At 35.3% G+C, this 21947-nt stretch overlaps 2 protein-coding genes across 3 annotated transcripts in view; one reads left to right on the top strand and one right to left on the bottom strand.

Annotated features, from left to right (window-relative positions):
• LOC129005818 (uncharacterized) overlaps nucleotides 1-21947 on the bottom strand; it is a 127777-nt gene that overhangs the window by 34239 nt on the left and 71591 nt on the right. The window lies entirely within an intron of this gene.
• Nucleotides 1-21947, top strand: part of LOC129005817 (AP-2 complex subunit alpha-like) — a 74492-nt gene that overhangs the window by 9820 nt on the left and 42725 nt on the right. For both annotated transcript variants that reach the window (XM_054434827.1, XM_054434828.1), the window contains exons 3-11: nucleotides 15079-15290; nucleotides 16131-16219; nucleotides 16723-16827; nucleotides 17029-17260; nucleotides 19094-19202; nucleotides 19450-19600; nucleotides 20076-20244; nucleotides 20641-20778; nucleotides 21416-21598. In XM_054434827.1, coding sequence (XP_054290802.1) covers nucleotides 15079-15290; nucleotides 16131-16219; nucleotides 16723-16827; nucleotides 17029-17260; nucleotides 19094-19202; nucleotides 19450-19600; nucleotides 20076-20244; nucleotides 20641-20778; nucleotides 21416-21598 — 1388 coding nt within the window. The remainder of the gene's footprint in view (nucleotides 1-15078; nucleotides 15291-16130; nucleotides 16220-16722; nucleotides 16828-17028; nucleotides 17261-19093; nucleotides 19203-19449; nucleotides 19601-20075; nucleotides 20245-20640; nucleotides 20779-21415; nucleotides 21599-21947) is intronic.

Here is a 21947-nt window from a genome sequence, read left to right as displayed (position 1 = left end):
TTAAATATTAATTTGGGTATCAGAAAAAGTTCCTTTAGGAATGTTCTTAATTTCTTCTTTAACGCTAGAACTTTTTTCTTCGACCAGTCGAACATTTTCATGCCGTAAAGCTGATATTGTTCATTCAGTATTCTTCTTTCATCTTTTCCAATTCATTACTTAACTTCTTATACTCTTCTTCATAAATAATAGTCGGTGTATCAAAGCAGTCTTAGGGTCTTTAGCTGTAGGGTTATCATTTACATTTATATAATCTTTTTTGACAACGCAGCTTGCACAAACGGTTTGTTTTCCCGCGATACTTGTCTTAATTTCCGTTTTTTAGAACATTCCGTATCACTTTTGATACTGTTTTCCAAAGGTAAGAGGTTTGTGGAAGGCATCGATTTTTAGTTTTAAAATAACTGTTATTACATATAGCTACAGCACAACGCATACCTGGCATTTTTCATCTCCGTTTTTAGACAGTAAATGATTATACACACAACGAACAAACACACACTCATATTAGATGAAAATCTTCTTAACACTAAAATATAAACTTTAAAATGAAAAAAAAAATAATTGTATAATATACAAGATGTGACTAATTTTACTTAAAAATCAATTGAAATTCAACCAACGTTAGTTTAACTGAATTTAAATGCAATTTTCTTGAATCACTTTCACAAACTACTGTACTGTTCGATGTCTGCTAATGCACTGAATGCTTTACTACAAATGTTTATTTTGTAGACACAAGACATTCGTGTTACAATGAAAATACCACCTCCATCAGCATAAGTCGTGTCGAAATAGGTCAAGTTTGCTTGTTTTAACATGTTTCTAGTGGCGAGGCGGCCGCCGCCAGGACTGCAGTGACGTAATCGCAGTTCGCTCTGTCTGGCCCACCTCTTTTACTCCATACATCTTGGACGATGATGGCGTTTCCGTGACACCGCGGTTGACGACGATGACGTTTCCGTGACTGCTTGATATGATGATGATGTCTAAATGGCCGCGGGATATGTTATTGATTTTGCCGCAATTACTAATAATCATTGACTTATTCTTTAAAACATCTGGAGACAGACAAACTAGGAATAAAATAGAGGCCAGTTTTCTGCGGTTTACTGTGGTGTAAATCCAGTCCAAATCCGTGCAAAATCGACTAAGCTGAAAGACGATATGTGACTGTCAATAAATTGACGTTAGGCACTGGAAGGGTTGATGTTGCCTATTCAAAACTCATATTCGGGCAAATATTTTCAAGTTCGAGTATTTTTCCAAAATATCTATTGATAACCTACAGGAATCGGAGGGTTACGGGTGAATCTCACTGAATAATATATCAACAAAATAAAATTTTTTTAATAATTTTTGTTTTTCCACTTTATTACTTACCTGCACCAATTGTTATTTCACCTGGAACAATGTTTGATAAGCGCAGAGCTGAATTTCACTTATTTCTAGATTTTTTATGTGTTTTTAGGTGAAGAGACGCTTAATAAAGTCCAGTCGTTCCCGTAACAAAATGTTTAAATATAAAGTAATACACAATAAATTAGACTCAGTGGGATCTTAAATCCAAATCTAAATGTAATAGACAGTATAACTAAAGTAAAAAAATATATATTTAATACATTTAAAGTAATATATTAACAGTTAAACTCAACCTAACCTAAAATTGTTGGTTTGACATAAACATAACTTTAATATTAAATTTTAAGCGATTTGTAAGTTATATGAAACTTATATCAAGGAGCAAATTCTGAAATATTGGGAACAATAAAATTCCATAAAGAATAATTTATGATGAAAAAATAGCGATTTATCTCTGATCTTGTGAGCGGGAACGACTGGAACTTGCAAGGAACGATTGGCCGAGACGAGGAACGACTGGCGCTAGACTGTGAACGAATAACGCAGACTCTGTTATACACCTGCAACTAAATTTATTCTATGGGTAGAGAATAATAATAACAAATTCTGAGAATACGAAAACATTGTATTGGCTATAGAATGTGTTATTGACATTTTGCATTACAAAACATTGGATTGTTTTCACTAGCGTGATAACTACTCATTTTGAAGTATACAAATAACTATTCAATTTGTAATACAATAGTCATTGGACATCTAATATTAACATAACATATTATGAATAAAACAAATTATTGTATTTTGGTAAATATGCAATACAATGTTATATAGTGTAGCGTGATAAATTAGTCTTCAGGAACTGGATACCTTTAGAAATAGTCCTTGTATATAAATAATTACACAAGCTTTTGTTTTCAGTGTTTGGTTTCTTTGGTAATTATTGCACCTATGTGTTACTACATAGAAAAACAAAACAAATAACGATTAAATATATACATGAGGTACTCGGTACAAAACTTTTAATAGAATAAACTAGAGCTGGGCACATCACAAACATTGATGTTTTCAACGGTACTTAAGGTTCAAAATAAATGAAAATAGAAGCAAAAGCAGCAAAGTTAAATACTTAACAAGTTCTTGACACATGTTTTTCATTTTTAAAACAGAACAAACAGGAATGTGTCACAAATGGTTTGCTGCGCTAGAATTCATAAAATACGCGGTTTCCCTTCATTATAATGTTTGGTGGAGGTAATATGGCCTTAATCTGAGTTAAATGCACTGGGAAACGATCTGTTTCGTTTATCACAAACAAATCACGGCCATCACAAACTTGTTTCATAAACAAAACGTCAATTACCTGGTTACATGATTTACTCTGGCACACGCCAATATACAGTTTGGTATCAGAACATTTTTTACCTTTTTCAATCATATATTCAACAACTACATGAACACCCGATGTAAGTTCACTTTCAACGACTGGTGTGGTAGCCATGCCTGCATAAATTGACTTCAAGTCCTTCACATCATGATGAGCTTAAGATGTAGTTGGCTGTTGGTCGTCATCATCGTCTGATGAAGTGAAAACCTCTTCAACAAGTAATTTTCTTCTCTTCTCAGCAATAACCGGTCTTTGTTTATTGCTCGTGTCAATATCGAAAGTAATTTTGCTGAAGTGGTAGTGACTACAAGCAGCATCAAGAGGACATTCGAAACAAGATAAAGTACGAGTGAACATGGGACTTCCCTTTGTCAAAGTCACTTGGTGAACTCTCATAACACCTTTTATTTCTGGTGGTTTTAAGTCTGCTACCACAGATTTTAGCCTTTCTACATCTGCAGAAGGTACCTCAAAAAGAGTGACGTTTGTGTGTGTTTTTTAAGAGCTTCGACAAAATCCTACGCACACGTTATGTCCACTCCGTGCAGAACATTTTGGTCTGCTCCTCTCTTGAAGCTCCCCCCCACGCCATCCATTGGACCCTTCCCATGGCCTGCTTCAGTAAAGTTCCAAGTTAGGTTTTTAAGATTTGGGAAGTACTGGGGCATCATGGTCTTAAACAGGAAGAGGTTAAATCTATTTCTGTACTGGCTTGTTGGGCTGTCAGAAAAGAAGTGGACAGTGTCAACGTTAGGGAACTCGCTGGAAGCTTTTTCTAGTACAGGCTTCATGTGAGCCCAAACTGCATGTGCCTGATGATCTACATTATCAGACACAGTAGCGAAGCACTCTGTTTTAATTTTCCCGTCTACTGAGGCGTACATAACACCAGTGTTCAAGCTCAACTGGTTTTTTGACGCGCCGAAGTGAACAGATTGGACTTCTTTGTCGTATTTACACACATAATTTTCAGAGAAGTCGATTCTAAAAATCATCCCTCCCGATTTTAGGGTCGTCGTTTTGCTTTTAACAACAGCTGCTTGGTGATGGTGATAGTACACATGGTTTTTGAAAGTGTCAAGTTCCATTGTTAATAAAGCCTTCATTTCGGAAATTTTTTTTCTCTGAATAGATTTCACAGTTTTTTTTAGATTTTTCTTTTTCAGCTTTATGATTTTTTCCTCATGAATATTTAACCATTTAGCATATTTTACAGTAAAATCTTCTTCATAATGAAATTCTACTTCATTTTTAGCGAATTTCCCATATAGGGAATAAGCTATTACCGTAGTACTCATGGTAAGACCTGGACGCGGGACTGATTTTTTTTTTTTCGTTTTGAGGTCCCTAGAGGCAAAAAACACCATCCGTTCAAATTTATATATATATATATATGTGTCCGTCAGCACGATAACTCGAGCAAAAATGATCCGATTTTGATGAAATTTGGTACAAACCTGTAAACCTACGTTTATTCGAACGAGTTCGCAATCCAGCATGATCGGACCATGGGAACAGGGGTTTACGGGGGGTTTTATGGGGTAAAAATAGGTTTTTCCCATTTTTGACCCAAAAAACATAAAATTTAGCAATTTCTTTCCAAACCATTGTGTAGAGCTTAAAGAACTTAGTATATTGAAGCGTTATTATGCGCCTAATGGTTACGGAGAAAATTCCAAAAAATTGTAAATTTAAAATTCCCATGTTATTCTTATGGAGAATAAGTAAACTGTTGTAGTTTGCTTGTTTATGAACATATTTTGATCAAATTTGGAAAATGTTTTTATTTCTTACTAACTATTAACATTTTACAAAAAAAAAAAAAAAAAACAGTTTTACCCTCCCTGATGCAGCAAACCTAAGTACTTGTTAAACTAATTCTATTTAAATAGGAAATAAATGTTATATTTTTAAGTAGACATTTCAATGTAAATCCAATCAGTCAAATGGAAATTCACTTAGTCTGCAGGTTTGCTGCGGCGGGGGTTTTGTATGGTTATTGGTTACGGAGAAAATTGTAAATTAAAAACTCCCATGTTATTCTTATGGAGAATAAGTAAACTGTTGTAGTTTGCTTGTTTATGCATATATTTGGATCAAACTTGCCCAAACTATTTATTTTATACTAAGCTATTAATATTTTACTATAAAATATGTGTTTTTTTTAACACACTTTATTACACTGTAGGCAGCAAACCTAGGTGCTCGTTATACCTAATGTTATTTGAATAGATTTAATTGAAAATCAAATCAGGCAAATGGAAATTCGCTTAGTCTGCAGGTTTGCTGCGGCGGGGGTATTTTACATTTTTCACATTGGCCAAGCATGCAGCTTTCATTATCCACAGAACATACCAAAGATGCTAACAACTCTTTAGTTGTCCGTATTTTTAACGGCTTTGACATTTTTCAGGGCACTGACCAGTAAATCCATATTAGAATGCTTTATACAAGCGCACGTGTCCCTATCGGCCATTTTAGGAAAGTTTACCCAAAAAGGTCGTGAGCGATAAAAGGTTGTGCGGGAAACTTTTATGTTGGTTTCCTTCATGAATTTTTTGTGTAATGTTTCGACGCTCTCAAGAAGAACTCGTCGCTGTTTTACAATATGTCCTTTCTTCACCCTATCTTTTTTTCCAGGGCACATCCTAGAGTGTCTGTCATCTTCAAAAAAGTTTGCTGTCTTGTCAGACAGTTTGTAACGGATCTTTCTAGGGGGGGTCTTGTGTTTTCAAATGAGGTACTTGGGAGATGATCTGAAAGTCTTTTGTTTTCTGCGTAGGGTAGGCCGTCAACCGGGGCTAATATGAACAAAAAAAGTAAACTTTTGACATTAACTCAAAAATGGTAAATGACAGAAGAAAAGAAAAAATAGTCGTGTATCCAGCTCTTTTAGCTGAATCTATTTATTTACTAACAAAAACCATAAATGTAACCATTATAAAAAAAAAAATTAAAAACCACTGTTCACATTAGCCCCGCTAAAAGGGGCTAATGTGAACAGCCCATGGGGCTAATGTGAACACTCTTAATAACTCTGTTATTTACAACACTAGGCATATGTGGGGGCTGTTGTGAACAAGCCTAGGGTCTAGTCTACCAGTTGCAATAAGTCTCAATATTTTATCTTAAATAGTTTTTGAGATATGAAGGTATCTTTGGAGAGCCGCGGGTCGCCCTACGGTAACCCTTTTTTTTAAACCATTTATAAATATTATACAGGGCTAATAATAAGATATAAACAAGAAAAAAATTATCTGTCAACATACCTGAGTATTTATTAAAAATTTCTTCCACATACAAATTGTTTAAAGCACTTAAAAAAACAATAATTTAAGACAATGCAAATTGTTCGTTTAGGCAAATGACAGTTTATTGCACTTTTAGGCCTATTAGGTAAATATAAAAATGTGGGCTAGGCCTATTCAACACCTTAACTGTTGTCTTTGTAAAATTAAAACTGTTTTATCACTGTAAGGCCTTCAAAGAAGTTTATTGAGGAACTTACGCCTCAAAAACTTCGACAATTTTGTCGAAGACATACTTATGTCTATCACTGGTTCCACATACATTAGGGGCTGGAAGTTTCCCCAAAATGTCAGTGGTAGAAACAATAAATATATCATCTTCTTTTTTCAGGAATGATTTTTTTTCCTCATCACAGGATTTAAATCCCATCACTTCGATCTCCCCGTCAGCCAGTGTTTTTAACACTGTAGCGACATAGCGGAAGGTCGTACTTTGGCGGCTTCCACCTTTGCATTTTACTAAAATGAAGTCACCAACCTTTAGATTTTCTGGGCTGTCTAGATCTTGATAATCTAATTCTGAGGGTTGAATTATGTCGTTCAAATCTGCTACTCCTAGACTGTCCTCACTGTCGCTGCTCTCAATGCGGAATTTAGGCCTAATTCTTTTGTATTCTTTAACAAATTTTAACCCTTTGCATCTAGGTTTAGTAGGCCTATTTTCTTGTGCTGCTTTCTTCCGCTTTAGGTCAACACTTTTAGGCCCAGTTCCTTTTGGTTTGTTGTTTTTTGCATCATTTTTAATCTGCTCGGTGGTAATTTTAATCCATTCTTCACTTGTGATTACCTTTGCTCGAGTATCAACTTTTCGACGTTGTTTCTTTGGTGCTTCAGTTCTGTTTATTTTCTGTAGCAGTAATCTCTCAAAGGATCCTGGGTTTACTGTAGCAGCAATAGGTGTTGAAGGACTACCAGTAGAACGTTCAGGTTCATTTCTAGGACTGTTTGTGATAGGCCTATCTTGAGGAGGTCCTATAGGTAAAGTATGCAGTCGTGCTGTGGCAGATGTACATGGCATGTTCACATCTAGTCCTAGGCCTACAGAAATCTCATTATTTTCGGGCTCTGTTGCTTCAGAAAGTAGGCCTCTAATGCTTAAATCTTCTAACTCTTCATTAGAAAAGAGGTCTAGGCCTAGGCCAATAGGTTCCTGGCCAATAAGCTCTAAGTCTTCTGATGGAGCACAGTTCTTTTCTTTCGTTTCATTGTATCTTTTGAGCTTCTCTGGATCTAGGCGGGCCTCAGGGTACTTTTTCCGGTCAAAAGGTACGATTCCTACAGATCTGAAACCTGAGATCACATTTGCTGACGTCAGACCTGAATGCCAGATACTACAAAGGATATTGACATATTCACTTTTTTGCATCTTGCTTTGGTTGGCTCTGTACCACTCCAAGATTTTCTGGTCCCACATGTATTTGAGGGTTTTGAAACAAGCCGTATCCAGGGGCTGTAAGACATCGGTGGTATGAGCTGGCAGTTTCAAAATGGTTATTTCGTTTTCTCTGGCAAACTTTGCAGAATCCACATCTAGGTGAGTCATGTGACCATCAAATATCAAAACAATTGGCCGTTCTTTAACTTCTTCGGCAAACTTTTGGATGTATTCGTGAAAAATCACCGATGTCATCCAGCCTTTCTCGCTACAAGCTTAAAAGGTGCCTGGTAAATCTCGATCACCTTTCCAGGTTGACCATAAGTTAGCCCCCTGAAATATGATTAAAGGGGATAAAACCTTTCCCGCTGCATTACAGCATGCCAAAACACTGGTATTTTCTCGCCCCGTGCCCTCTTGAACTCTGTGGGCTTTTTGACCTATACCAGACACAAGCTTTATCCTTGAAGGGTCAGAGCAAAATGAAGTTTCATCCAGGTTGAAAATGTGTGCTGGTTTATTTTCCAGCTGAAGCGCCTTCATTTGGCTTTCCAAGAGGTCGTAGAACTCATATATTACAAAAGGGTCACTTGTATTTACTTTTTGTGCCTTTTCGAGAGCTTCCATTTTCTTGAGACTCAGTTTTTGGCGTTTACAAAAGTTCTTGTACCAGTCATGTCCAGGTCGACCGTTTTTAAATGGGACAGAGCCGGTAAGAGAATTTTGGTCCACATAATCTTTTACCAAATCAAGCAATTCTTCTTTGCTTAAAGCAAACCCATTTTTTGCCATGGTTCTAAGATGCTCTGCAAGTATTTTCTCCGTTTCCACTCCTAATGCCAACTGATGGCCTGGTAACTTTGGAAGGTTTGGCATAGGCATAGATGTAGGTATAACCTCTGCATTTTCATTTGAAGGTAGGCCTACATGTAGTAAGTGGTTTGCATTTGTACTGATATTAGGGCTGGATGGGCCTAGGCCAACATCTAGTGAGAGGTTTGCATTTGGCCTAGTTTCAGTGTTAGGGCTATGTAAGGCTGAATAAAGCCTGATATTTTCAGTTTTTTTTAATATATCTTATTAAATAATTTCTTTGAATATTTAGTTCTTGAGCAACTTTTAGAACAGGTGTACCTTTATTTACCATTTGAAGTGCCTGGTCAAGTTTATTCTGGGGGTATTTCTTCCTTGTTCCTTTACTTTTGTAATTTCGCACCATTTTGTTTTCACAAATAAATATTTAAGTATGAGAGTCCATAAATTTTGAATTAGAATTATTTAAGTCCACTTAGCACTAATCTAAACACAAGCATCTTCTCTTTACTCAGTAAATGCACAACAATCACAACACACAACTTTTAGGTTAGTATGTTATTGTTTTTTTTGTTTTGTTTTTGGTTAGTCAAGCCAGACTCCAAAAAAAAGCCACCTGAAAAAAAAATCTATTAGCCAGTAGAAAGTGAAAGTTAGAACACATCTGGAAAAATATAAAAGTGAGAAACACATTTTTAACCAAATGTACTGTATATATTGTTGTTCATAATAGCCCCATGTCACTGTTCACAATAGCCCCCATTCACTGTTCACATTAGCCCCCCAACTTTGAAAGCTTATAACTTTGGCTGTTATTAATATATTTTAACTTTGGGAAAAGAAAAATAATCCCCAATTCTTATTTAACAAAATTCAGGCTTAAGATTATTCTTACAACCAATGTAAAAATTGTTATAACAAAAGTTTTCACTTTGCGCGGAAAAGTTTTTTGGGCGGAAAAAAAGTGTTTTAACAAAGTATTTTTTTAAAGGACCTAAAAGTCAAATTTGAAGTTTTCTCATTATGGACACAAAAAATACAATAAATTTCCTTTCTAATGATATTTTTTTTTCATGATTAAAAATCCCAGATAAATGGCTTTTTAAGTCATTGTTCATATTAGCCCCAATATTTTGGTGTGTTCATATTAGCCCCGGTTGACCTACCAAATTCTTAAAATACTTCTGAACGCGGTATTTTTTAAACACCTTGTTACCAATCACTTTGTGTAAAATCTGGTTTTTATTTTTTGTTTTTGCTACTTGTTTCAATTGTGTTTCTATCTGTGTTTTAAGAGCAAGACCTAAAAATAATTGTTTTTTGATATGAGGGGATACTTTTTCCCTCCCTACGATCTCTTTCAGCTCTTTTCTCGGCGAGGGAGAGCCCGTCGCCACAAAAGATTTCTTTTTCTCTTTATGCAATCATTTTTTATACTTCGCGACTTTACGCTCCAATTCTTTAATTTTTTCTGTTTGTGTTTTACGACGCGGTAGACTTTTGCCTTTTCTCTTCTGACTTTTTTGCGTCCCCTTTTCTTCTGTGCTGACTCCTCTTCAACACTATTCGTTGGGGTATCTTGAAGCATTTCTTCATTTTCTCTCTTCTTCTTTTGCTCTTGTCGCCTCTTCCGCCAGTACTTCCTCATTTGCCGCTGCTCCCTAGGGTTCATGTCCCCTATTCTTTTGACTTTCTTTTCCTCCCTCAATCTCGCCATCCTCTCACGGTCATATTTTCTTTTAGCTTCTTTCTGCTCTTCGGTTTTTTTCTCTTTCTGCCTTCTTTTGCTGGCTCTCCATAGCTCCCTCTACCTCTCAGAGCTTTCCTTTGAAGTTCTGGCCATTTTCCATTCAAGTCCCCCTGAAAAAACAACTTTTGAAGTGACCGCCTAAAAAGCGTACAAGTATTAGCGTATTAGTATGAAAAGCCTAAAATTACTACATAACATTAAGTTTACTAGAGTTGTGAAAAAAAAAAAATTACTGTTTGTGTCCTGAAAAGTTTTATTTTCCTTATTATAAGGAGAAATAAGCAATTCTGTTCGTTAAAATAATAATAATAATTTTGGGTCCAAAATTTAAAAAAAATACTATCAAAGTATATTTTTATGTTGAACAATGTAATCTATTGTATAGAGGTTCATCAAGTATTGACTAATGCATTTATTCAAGCAAAGGAAATATGAAATTTAATGGGATCAAATACGATAATAGTTCCCAGTCCAGTCGTTCCCGCACCAGGTCCAGTCGTTCCCTTATAGCGGGTCGTTCAATCAGGAACGACTGGCGCGGGAACGACGGGTGGTTTTCGTACATAACTTTGTCTTGCCGACAAACGCTTCAAGTAGGGAGCATTAGAATTTGAGGTTATGTCTTCGACCGGCATTTGCTGTTACGCAACAGAGTTCTTCTTTATTCCTAGCATCGAAGTTTATAATAATGTGAAGGAACGACTGGATGCTTAATTAAGGTACTGTATGATTCTTACCTGTTTATTAATTAATTTGCTGGAAACCGTTGCTCACTTGTACTTCAAATCACTCTCAAAATCAACTTACAACTCAGTAGGACTGTCGCCAACCTCAGACGCGGGAAATTCTCCTGCACTTTTTTTTTATAACCGTTCCCATTTTAGTCGTTTTTGGTATACCGTCCTCCAAGGACTGTCTCAATTACAACAAAAATATGATATTTTGTTGTTTGATCTCTTTGAACTGTCAATTATCTAGAACAGCAGATCGTATTGTCTTGTACAACTGTTTAATTCGTTCAACTGGAGCAGTGTTGAATTGTTTGTTTATACTTTAACATTGTGAGGAGCAGTAAATGACAAGGAACGACTGGTGTTTTACTGTTGAATAAGGCATTTTACATAAAATTAAATAATTATTGTCGTCTTAAACTATGTTTAATTCAAAGGCAGGTGGGGTTAGAAATAAAACAATACACTATAGTTTAAAATTATTTTTATTTTTTTTATTTTGGCAAAAAGGACTTAAATTTTATCATTCAGTGAGATTTACGCTTACGCAATTCAAGGTTCTCAAGGAACATTTATTCATCCTATTTCCCCTTATTCCTGTTCTATTTAATGATCACAGTAGGAGGAATACATGGCTTGTTAGGCTGTAAATGTCAAGAGTTATATTAAACTTACTAGCCTATAAATTTTCTAACATTTGTCTGCTGTGAAAGTGAATGTTGTCAATTTGAGATCATTGACTGATGGCCAAGCAATGCCTCAATTGACCTTTTCAAATCATTGCCAACTAACAACAACAGTGGCTAAAATTGTCAACCAAGTATTACTGAACAATTCATTACAGTCAAAGTCAATCATACAATCACATAACTTATTAGCAGTAAACATATTTTAATGTACAATTGCCCAAGATAAAAAAATAATAAATCAGACTATTTTAGGTAAAGTAGGCAAACTTATTTGTGTAGTGTTGATGCATGAACTACATTACAAAACAAACGTTACGGTACAGGTTTAGTTTATTCAACAACCAAACAGAATAATTTTGCTTGGTCGATGGCTTTTAGCCTAATTTTGTTCAGATAAATTCAGAGTCCAGATTTGAAGTGCAGCCATCAATTATCTGTCTGTTTTATGACTGTCCGATAAAATTTGCTCCTACATTCAGAGTCCTGTTTTACCTAGTCATTCCAATCCATGTATTTTCTTGTTTTGAGCAAACCTCATTCTCTTTAATATTCCAAATTTTCCTATCTAGATTTTTCACAAATAATTTGTAAAAAAAATGTCTGAATTGTTCTGTTAGTCTCATAAAGTGTTTAATTAATTAACTCTAACTGTTAGTATAATTAGTAGCCCACACTAAATCCTTGCTTAGTGTTAGTATAACTGACACGTTACTGCCTGGAATATTTATCAATCTTCACAATGTATTTTCAACATCCGATATTTATTTAGAGATTTTATTTATATTGGAGACTTATTTAGTTAAAAATTAATTATAAACATTTATTAACAGTAGCTTAGGTTTGAAAAATCAAAATATATAATTTGTTTTTGCTAAAATTAATTGTTATTAAATTACAACATCTATATATGTTGTCCCAATGAAACTTGTAATATGGTTTTCCTAAACTTGTTTTTTTTTCAACAGTGCTATCTGTCATAGGTCATAAGTAGAAGTAAGTTTGTTTATGGCTATGCACAAAGGTCAGTCTCAATATGTTATCTGCTCGGTGACGCCCACCGACCATGTGTTATCTTCTCTAGATTAACTCTTTCCCTCCACTGTCGCTCCAGATCAAATCATTACAAAGTTAGTCGAAGAATTTGTACAGCATCAGTTTAAGGATTGAATTCATTAATTTAACAGCTTTTTCATCTGTAGTTCCAAAACACGTTATTTAAATCAAATCAATCAAATCAAAATATCTTTATTCGTCATCTGTACATGCTTGGTACATTGAATAGTGTTAATGATAGCCTATATTACATTTAAAATATTTGTAACTTAGGCCCTAAAATTAAAAATGTAATAAAATAAAATTAATAGTACAAATTCTTAAAATATCGAACAGAACTTAAGTTACAGACAATGGTTTTAAACATCAGCACTAAATGGACTAAATTAAATTAAACTAACTAACCAGCACCTCTATAAAAATTATCTAGTGAGTAAATAGCCCTTTCAGTCAAGAATCTTTTTAATGCACGTTTGAATGAATTTAAATTATTGTTATTTTTAATATAACTTGGTATGTATTTCAAAAATTTGGATCCATTATAGGTTGTTTTCTTTTCAAAGAATTTTAATCGATGTTGATCAGTCTGGATTTCATTCCCACTTCTTGTATTGTAAGAGTGTGTTTGATTGTTTAAAATAAATTATATCACCAATCTGGCTGTTTTCTCTCCCATTAGCTTGTAAACAACCTTTATCATGGATGAGAGGTGGGAGTAACTATGATATTTTATGTGGAAAATCATAAAAGATCCAATTAAGTTTTGAATTCCATTAAGTTTTGAAGGCCATTTTTGAGAAAATTAGATTTTTCCATTATTTCATGGGTTCTTATGTATGGAAAAATCAGAATAAAAATATGAAAATTAACAAAAATTAAAAAATCTTTAAAAAATCAAAATTGGGACACAGGTGTGGCTTGCAGCTCTCTGAAATTACACATTACACATCACACACACATACATCACTTCGAAAACCTCTTTTTTCGGTTCAGGGAGACCCAAAACGGATGTATCAATAACTCAAAACTCAAACTTGAACATTTTTATACAAACAATATTTCCACCGTATACAGTATATAGGGGGAAAAATAAAAAAAAACTAAACCTAGTTAAAATTTGGAACAATATAATTGTGCTGTACGTAATCTCTTTATAGTTGTAGAATACAGCGAGAGAGTTATTAAAATTATGATTGACAGTAATTCTAGTTGTGCAAATTAGTTGGCACACGTTATTTAACACTAGTAATGTTGTACCGTACTACTGCATATCGAGATAATGGAGAAGACAAGCTTGCGTTACCGTTGCTTAGAAGTGCCTCAAACTAAAAAAGTCATTAATGTAAAGGCAACAACTCTAGACTATCAATATTTGTTTACTATTTAACTTCAAAAATAAAGGATGCATATGAGTGTTTTTGAACAATAGTAAATCAAGTTAATTACAATAGAACCTCTAATAACTGTCACCCTCGGGACAAGAAATGTGACAGTTTGGCAAATAGAGGGATAGCATAAATCCTGTTATAAACCTGTACAGTAAGTGGATTTAAAAGGTTTTGGAAGAAATTAAACCCTGTACAAGTGTACATATTTATATTCAAATTAATTACACACAAGAGTAATATAGAACTGTCATTTTTATGTTGTACTTGTTCAATGTTCGCACAGTGAAATACAATCACATTTAAAAATAATCTAATAAGTAGGTACTGTAGGGAGTTGACGGATACCGTAGCTGCGATAATAGGATTTTTATTTCTAAGTAATTGGTACATCTTATCCGACCCCCGGTGTAAGGACAAGCAGGCAATAAAGAGCTAACAGGATGTGCCCCTCTAATGTGCCTTAACAACTCTAATTGTATAAATCACAACTGAACTCTGCTCTGATTCTTACCTACTTAGGATTCTGATTCCGGTTGTTCACATTCTGCGGCACTCCTTTTACTTTCACTGCAATGAATTATATATTTGTAATAGTCTGGTAACTATCTGTCGATAGATCTAAACAAATTGATATTAATTTTTAAAGTGTTTTGGATTATTCAAAGAAAATTAGTTTTAAGTATTTTATTGTGAAGTTATAAGTGTGGTAATTTGTATATTGTCAGTAATTAAAAATAAAAACAAAACACTTCATTATATTACAGGTACAGTTAGGGCATAATACACACTTTCTGTTCAATAACGCCCATTTTAGATGATTGGTGGATAGAGTGATTCTGATACAAACTAAAACAAAGTATCCGTTCAGGCAAATAAATATTTAAAAAAATGTTCATCTAGTCATTTTAAAACTTAACATCTTTGGTTGATAAATATTTAACTTGACTGGAAAATGCTATCAAATAGAAGAAAGATGATCCAAAATTGTTTCGTAATTTGTATTTTTGGTTAAATTAAGAAGATTTAAGCGTCGTTATCTATTCTGAGGCCAGGAATTTTGGGCAGTTTGCCTCTGGCCCCCTTATTCTAAAAAAAAGTTAAGCAACTCCACCACAACTGTGACTAAAAATAACCACAACTTGTTTACGCAATTTGTGATTATGAGCATACCATATGTGTCCATAATAAAAAATAACCGTCCAATAAATTTGACTTGTTTTTTCAGGTAAAAGCAAAGAAGCGGAAATAAAGAGGATTAATAAAGAATTAGCCAATATTCGGAGCAAATTTAAGGGAGATAAAACCCTTGATGGTTACCAGAAGAAGAAATATGTCTGCAAACTGTTGTTCATCTTCCTCCTTGGCCATGATATTGACTTTGGCCACATGGAAGCTGTCAACTTGTTGTCCTCCAACAAGTACTCTGAGAAACAGATTGTAAGTGAACTTTTATATAAAATAGATACAATCTAGGTATATTAGCATGACCCTTACAGCACCGGGTCTAGGTCGGATGAAACTATATGAAATAGCCTACTGCAGAATTAGATCTAGGCCTAATGTTAAAATTATGAAAACGGAAAAACTCTTCTGCAAATGCTTAGTTTTGCTAACGATTCTCTAATATACTTAAACAGACCTATCCAAGTAACAATGAAGGCATGGAAAGTGATTGGTTTGGTGACGTAATTGTTTCAATTAACTCTACTGTAGAGACACAATGTTATAAATAACACACACAAAATTGCATTTAATCACGTTGAATATAAATACTTTATTTATAACATTATTATTTATAGTATAAATTATTCTAAATAATCGAGATGGCAAATTTATTTGTAAAAATCAGGTTCAAAACAAGATCTAACCTAAACGTTTTAATATTATTTTAATGGAAACGGTATTATTTTAATACTTTTCTAGAAAAGATCAGTTAAAAAAGCAAGTTTAAAAGTTTAGGATGGAAAATGTATCTCTATTTTTGCCTGAGTAGTGGTTGTTAATCCGAGTGAAGGTGACATAAGTGTTATATTTGTATAAAAAAGTATAAGTATGCCGATGTTCAACATCTGACGATGGCATTATAATGCCGAAACGGCCGTAACTCAAGTTACAACAGATTGAGCTGTAGACGAAGGTAAATACCTATTTTAAATTAATATCACAGCTCAGGGGCTAAAAATGGATTTTAATATACCGATATTATTTCCCTTTTCTGATACCAATATAGTACATTATTTCTTGTTCACGAGAGTAAGTGCAATGTTTTGTTTGCAGGGATACCTTTTCATTTCTGTTTTGGTCAACACCAACAGTGATCTCATCAAGTTGATAATCCAGAGCATCAAAAACGATCTCACATCAAGGCAAGCCATGTTTTTTTTATTCGTTGTATATTTTTAAAGCTAAAAGTACAAATAATTGTGTGTGAACTCTGAAGATATATGTATGTTTCTCGAGAGTGATGAGTCTAGTGGTAGAGCGAAGGACTTAGGTCCTAAAGGTCCCGGGTTCAAATTCTGCCAAACATCAATGGATTTTATCTAGAATACTGTTACCTCAAGGGCTACTCTGTAGCAGTATACAAAATAATCCCGGACTAGAGCCTTGTAAATAAAAAACACTTTTTGGTGGCCTCTTCAACTGTGGTGTACCAAATCTAATTTAACCCTTTGAACGCCGTGGGGTGGGGGATAATGCAATTTGGAGATTTGCCAGGCATACATGTGGTATACCTGCTTGGAATGCCAGCCTAGAATATTAAAATATTAATTTGTGATACTTTTGAAAACTCTTACTTTTACATGACTCTTTTTACTAACGCGTAGAAAATTGTTTAACTAATTCTAACTTGTTGTATTATTTTTAGAAATCCAATCCATGTTAACTTGGCGATGCAGTGCATAGCAAACATCGGGAGCAAAGAGATGGCAGAAGCTTTTGGATACGAAATTCCAAAACTTTTGGTTTCAGGGTGAGTTTGTAAGCTAAACATTTCAATAAAAACATCCATTTAAGTAGTTTATATTTTGTGTCTTACAGCTGTAATTAATGCTGTTTATCCATTTGTTTTGCTTTGTTGTTTGAAAATATTGCTGACTTTTATAGATGAGTTGATGTGTTTGATGTTTGTTGTATATGGTATGAAGCAATGCACTCACTCGTGTTGGTACAGAGACACTATGGACGTGGTGAAGCAGTCCGCGGCTCTTTGTCTGCTGAGGCTATTCCGCACGTCACAAGAGATTATCCCCGGCGGAGAGTGGACCTCTCGTATCGTACATCTGCTGAACGACCAACACCTGGGCGTGGTCACCGCAGCTGCGTCTCTCATTGATGCCCTGGTCAAGCGCAATCCAGATGAGTACAAAGGCTGCATCAGTCTGGCCGTCTCTCGTCTGTCCAGGGTAATGCTATCAATATTAAAACACCTTTATTCTTGTGTGCTTCTTAGTTAACACATTGTGGGCAGCAGTATTGGCTGGTGGGGGGTGTATTAGACTATGCCATACTGGCCCAGCTCCAGCTCGTCAAGACGGTTTGCTGAGGCATCCTTAGTTCCTTGTGATTGTCAAAGGACATTGCTATTTTTATTTTTTCATGGGAATTTATCATCATGACACAACCCACTAGGCATCTGACAATAAATCTGTGAACTATTTATAATTAGGGCTGTCTACAGCACATTGTTCATTGTTGCTTGAACTTTTACGATTGTTTCCGATTGTATTGAGTATGACTGAGACAGATATATATTTAATTGTGAATACGTAACCAAAATTCCAGTCAATAGTCCCCTAGGATTTTTTTAGAAATCCTAAACAACAAAGGGCGGTAGAGTGAGGGTTTGGTGATATTTTGGAAAAAACTACTTTAGCTGGGTCCGATGGGCACTAAAAAAATCCAACCTTGAAGAGCTAGAGACGGGTAGAGCAAAGCAATGCCAACTTTAAATGGCGTAACAAATAGCCACTCATGTAAGAAAGAAAGAGTGTGTTTATAAAGGGTGTCCCAATAAGAACGCCGGATTTTAAATGTTAATAAACCATATATTTTCACGCTAAATTTGCAATATGAAACATGAATCCTTAAGCATAGTATCTCCGATTACTATTGGAATATTATGTCTTCTAAGTGCCCGACTGCTGCCTGCTGACAAGCCCGATATCTCATGACAAAGTTTTCCATTACTTTTCACACACTTCCTGTTGAATTCCGTGGCACGAATAATTTCCACCTTCAGGTCTTGGATTGTTTGAGGATTATTGGCGAAAACAAGCGACTTTAAATATACCCAAAGAAAGTAGTCGCACGGTGTTAAATGGCACGATCTTTCTTAGATGAATGTTTGTTTAATCGCTGAACAGCAAAGTTTTAGAAAACATGTCATTTTCATCTGGATTTTCAACCATCCAGTTTACAAACTCAATCCATTCTACGGGATCTCTTGGCTTATTCTCTTGTGTTGGTTGCATTATGTAGGGGAACATGTAAAGGTCTTTTACCAAAATGCTTTGTACCGTGCTCCGAGTTAGGCTTAACTGCTTACTACACCGACGAATCGATGTTCTTGCGTTGTCCTCTACACTATCATCTACAGCCTCAATATTTTCAAGGAAGCGACCTGCCCGATGTCGATCTGGTCTTTTAATGTCCAAAACTGAGCCAATTTCTTCGAACTTATAAATAAATCTTTGGACAGATGACTCATTTAGTGCATAATCCCGGCCGAAAATAGCGCACAGCTTTCGGACCGTTTCAGCGAAACATTCCCCGTACTTGTAGTGCACTTTAACTATGACCACGCGTTGATCCGTCGTGTAGCGATTCATGACTACAAATGGGACCTAATACTGATAACATCGCTGATAATTTGGGCATTCCTATTGAAATACAGATAGGTTAAGACGCTCCTGAAATCCGGCGTTCTTACTGGGACACCCTTTATTTTCAGGTTTTCTTAGAATTAGTGTATGACATGCTTACTTATTTTATGTTTGTGCCCCAGCTTTTTCTCTGCATTTGGCCATACCTTTAGCTTAGCTATCTGTTGGTTGCTTTTACAATGTCCACAACCACTGGGGCACATTACTTGATGTACTGGGGATCTACCATCAGATGAAATAAAATTTAAAACATTTTCACACACTCATCCACTAGTGCATTCACTGTTCCTTCTACTAGCAGTTAGGCTAGTCTGTGACAACAGAGATGTTAACTTGTTGGTATTGTATGTGTAGATTGTAACGGCCAGCTATACGGATCTCCAAGACTACACTTATTACTTTGTCCCTGCTCCATGGCTGTCAGTTAAACTGCTCAGGCTTCTGCAGAATTATACTCCTCCAGGTAATCTATAAAGGCCTACTGCTTTCAATTATATTTTAAGCTTATTCTTTCAGTGGAGTTTTACCTTTCGATTGATATTGGTTATTCTATAGCCCTTCAGGCATAAGTTTACAATAACACATTGTACCATAATATCATTGATTGTAAGATATTCTATTTAGGAAGAATTTTATTCAATGTCCATTACATTAACAAAAGGTTATTAGTTTCTCACCCATCGATGTTTATGAAATTGTAAATTGTTCAGATGATCCTGGTGTGAGAGGGCGCCTAAATGAATGTCTAGAAACAATATTAAACAAGGCGCAAGAACCACCAAAGTCAAAGAAAGTACAACATTCCAATGCTAAGAACGCAGTTCTGTTTGAGGCCATCAGTCTTATAATCCACAATGATAGGTAAGTCCCAATGATATACATTGCAAGTATTACTAATAAAACCGTAAACCATTTTAAAATATTTTTATTTAAATCATATGAATTGTGTCAACAATGGTAACCAAATAATAAATATTTACACATTTAATGTCAAGACATTTTGCAGCACTGTTAAAAAGCTATCTGTGAAGGTGAAAACATATTTGCTATCTTGGGGAAATGTTGTGTATCACCTGTAAAAAAGGTAATGGTATATTTAGCTTTAAAAATATTATTTTCTTTGTGAACCTCAGGGTGGTTTTAGGTTCTCCTTCATTATCTTAACTAGCACTAGATAAACCAAAGTAATAGTTAAATGCTGCACAATGTGCCTAAACAAATTGATTGTGGGTTCAGTTCTGTCTCTTGAATACACTTATGATGCTTCACTTTTTATTACTATTTTACAATAGTTTTATACCGGAAGGCCAGAAAACATTACTTTGTATGTTTGCAGTGAGCCCAATCTGCTTGTGAGGGCATGTAATCAGTTGGGCCAGTTCTTGTCCAACAGGGAGACTAACCTTCGCTACTTAGCCTTGGAGTCAATGTGTTTATTGGCCAACTCGGAATTCTCTCATGATGCTGTCAAAAAACATCAGGAAGTAGTCATCCTCTCCATGAAGGTATGTCAGTGTTATCATATTTCGGATCTGTAGGCTGTATTTTTCCATGGTGCTAAACAAATATAACGGAGAGTTTTACACAGTCAACTGGGAAGATAGGATTTGTAAGTAATAAATAAATATATAACCAAAGTAACTTTCAATGACGGTGAAAACGTCAGTGAATTTTATATGAGGCCAAAGTATATTTGCAGTAATCGCCAATAGCCTGTTGGCTGATAGTCCATTATTAACGAAGGTCTGTTAATTTTATTCCAAAGTCGTCGTGTGTTTTAAGATTATAAAAAAAGAAATTATCACTATGTTTTAGTGATAGCTGTAGAGATGACAGGGTGTATGGAGTTGGCCTTACTCCTAGGACTTGGCTAACAATTCCTAATGTCCATTTTTGTTTAGATGGAGAAGGACGTGTCAGTGAGACAACAGGCTGTGGACTTGCTGTATGCCATGTGTGACAAGAGTAATGCCGAAGAGATAGTACAAGAGATGCTCAACTACTTGGAGACAGCCGACTACTCCATCAGAGAGGAAATGGTGAGTGACAGAGGCCAGAATGTCATGTCCAGGCTGTTATAACCATTTATCCTGGTGGCTACGAATAAAATGGGAAAGGGAAAGGAACTATTATGGTTAGGCAAAGTCAGATTTGCCAATCCCAAATATCAGCCGTGTTTTAGTAATTTTGATTATGGGGAGCGAGCTGGTCTAGTGGGAGAGCGGTGGCTTCAGTGCCCGAGGTCCTGGGTTCAAATCCCACCAATCACCAATGGATTTTATCCATGTGATAATGCTGCAAACCTCTAGGAAAAGCCTTAGCTAATGTGTAAAACAGTTCCGGGGTAGAACTAGCGTCTTAGGATGTGAAGGTGGGACATAAAAAAGTTATTTAGGTTAACAATTAAAATGACCGCCATTTTGAATCCAAAAAAATATTTTTATTGATTTTTTTAAGTTATTTATTTTTTCTTTTTTTGTACATACCGAATTCCACAAAGATATTCTATGGTTGTAATATATTAATTTTAACCACAAAAAACAAAATGGTTTGCATCCTGTTAACTAGACCTTTTTGGAAAAATTATATTCTTGATTTTTTTACCAACATACCTTTTTCCACTAGAGACCCTGTAGAATATAAACAGTTTTTGTAATGTGATGTGTTGATTGACAGGTACTGAAGGTGGCCATCCTAGCAGAGAAGTATGCGACAGACTACACCTGGTATGTGGATGTCATACTCAACCTGATCCGGATAGCTGGAGATTATGTGTCGGAGGAAGTGTGGTACCGAGTTATACAGATAGTCATCAACAGAGACGATGTTCAGGGCTACGCTGCTAAAACTGTCTTTGAGGTACCATATATCACTAGTATGTATCAACAAACACAGACGATACTCTGTGATGGGAAACTGATGTCAATAGTATTTGTGACATTAGGGAGTGGCTACTAATTCAAAATAATGGTTAACACACGAGTCAAACTAAACCTCAAATGTGTTACAATTTACACCAACCATTGACAATCTTGGAATTTAGAGATTCTATTGTCAAATACAAGGGTAGTTTTTTAAGGTAGGGTCGTTTGATAAGATTGCCGTCACGAATTCCTTCTTCTGCATCCATCCCAAAGTTTCCTGTGGGTGTTTAAAGTCTTGCCTTTTCTAACGTACCGATTATTTTCCGCTGGCTGACTCTAAAAAC

Source organism: Macrosteles quadrilineatus, unplaced genomic scaffold, assembly GCF_028750875.1.
Source record: "Macrosteles quadrilineatus isolate MER2022 unplaced genomic scaffold, UCM_ALF_1.0 Scaffold_35__1_contigs__length_1230758, whole genome shotgun sequence".
NCBI classification, from domain to species: domain Eukaryota; kingdom Metazoa; phylum Arthropoda; class Insecta; order Hemiptera; family Cicadellidae; genus Macrosteles; species Macrosteles quadrilineatus.
This window is presented reverse-complemented; position numbering and strand designations above follow the sequence as displayed.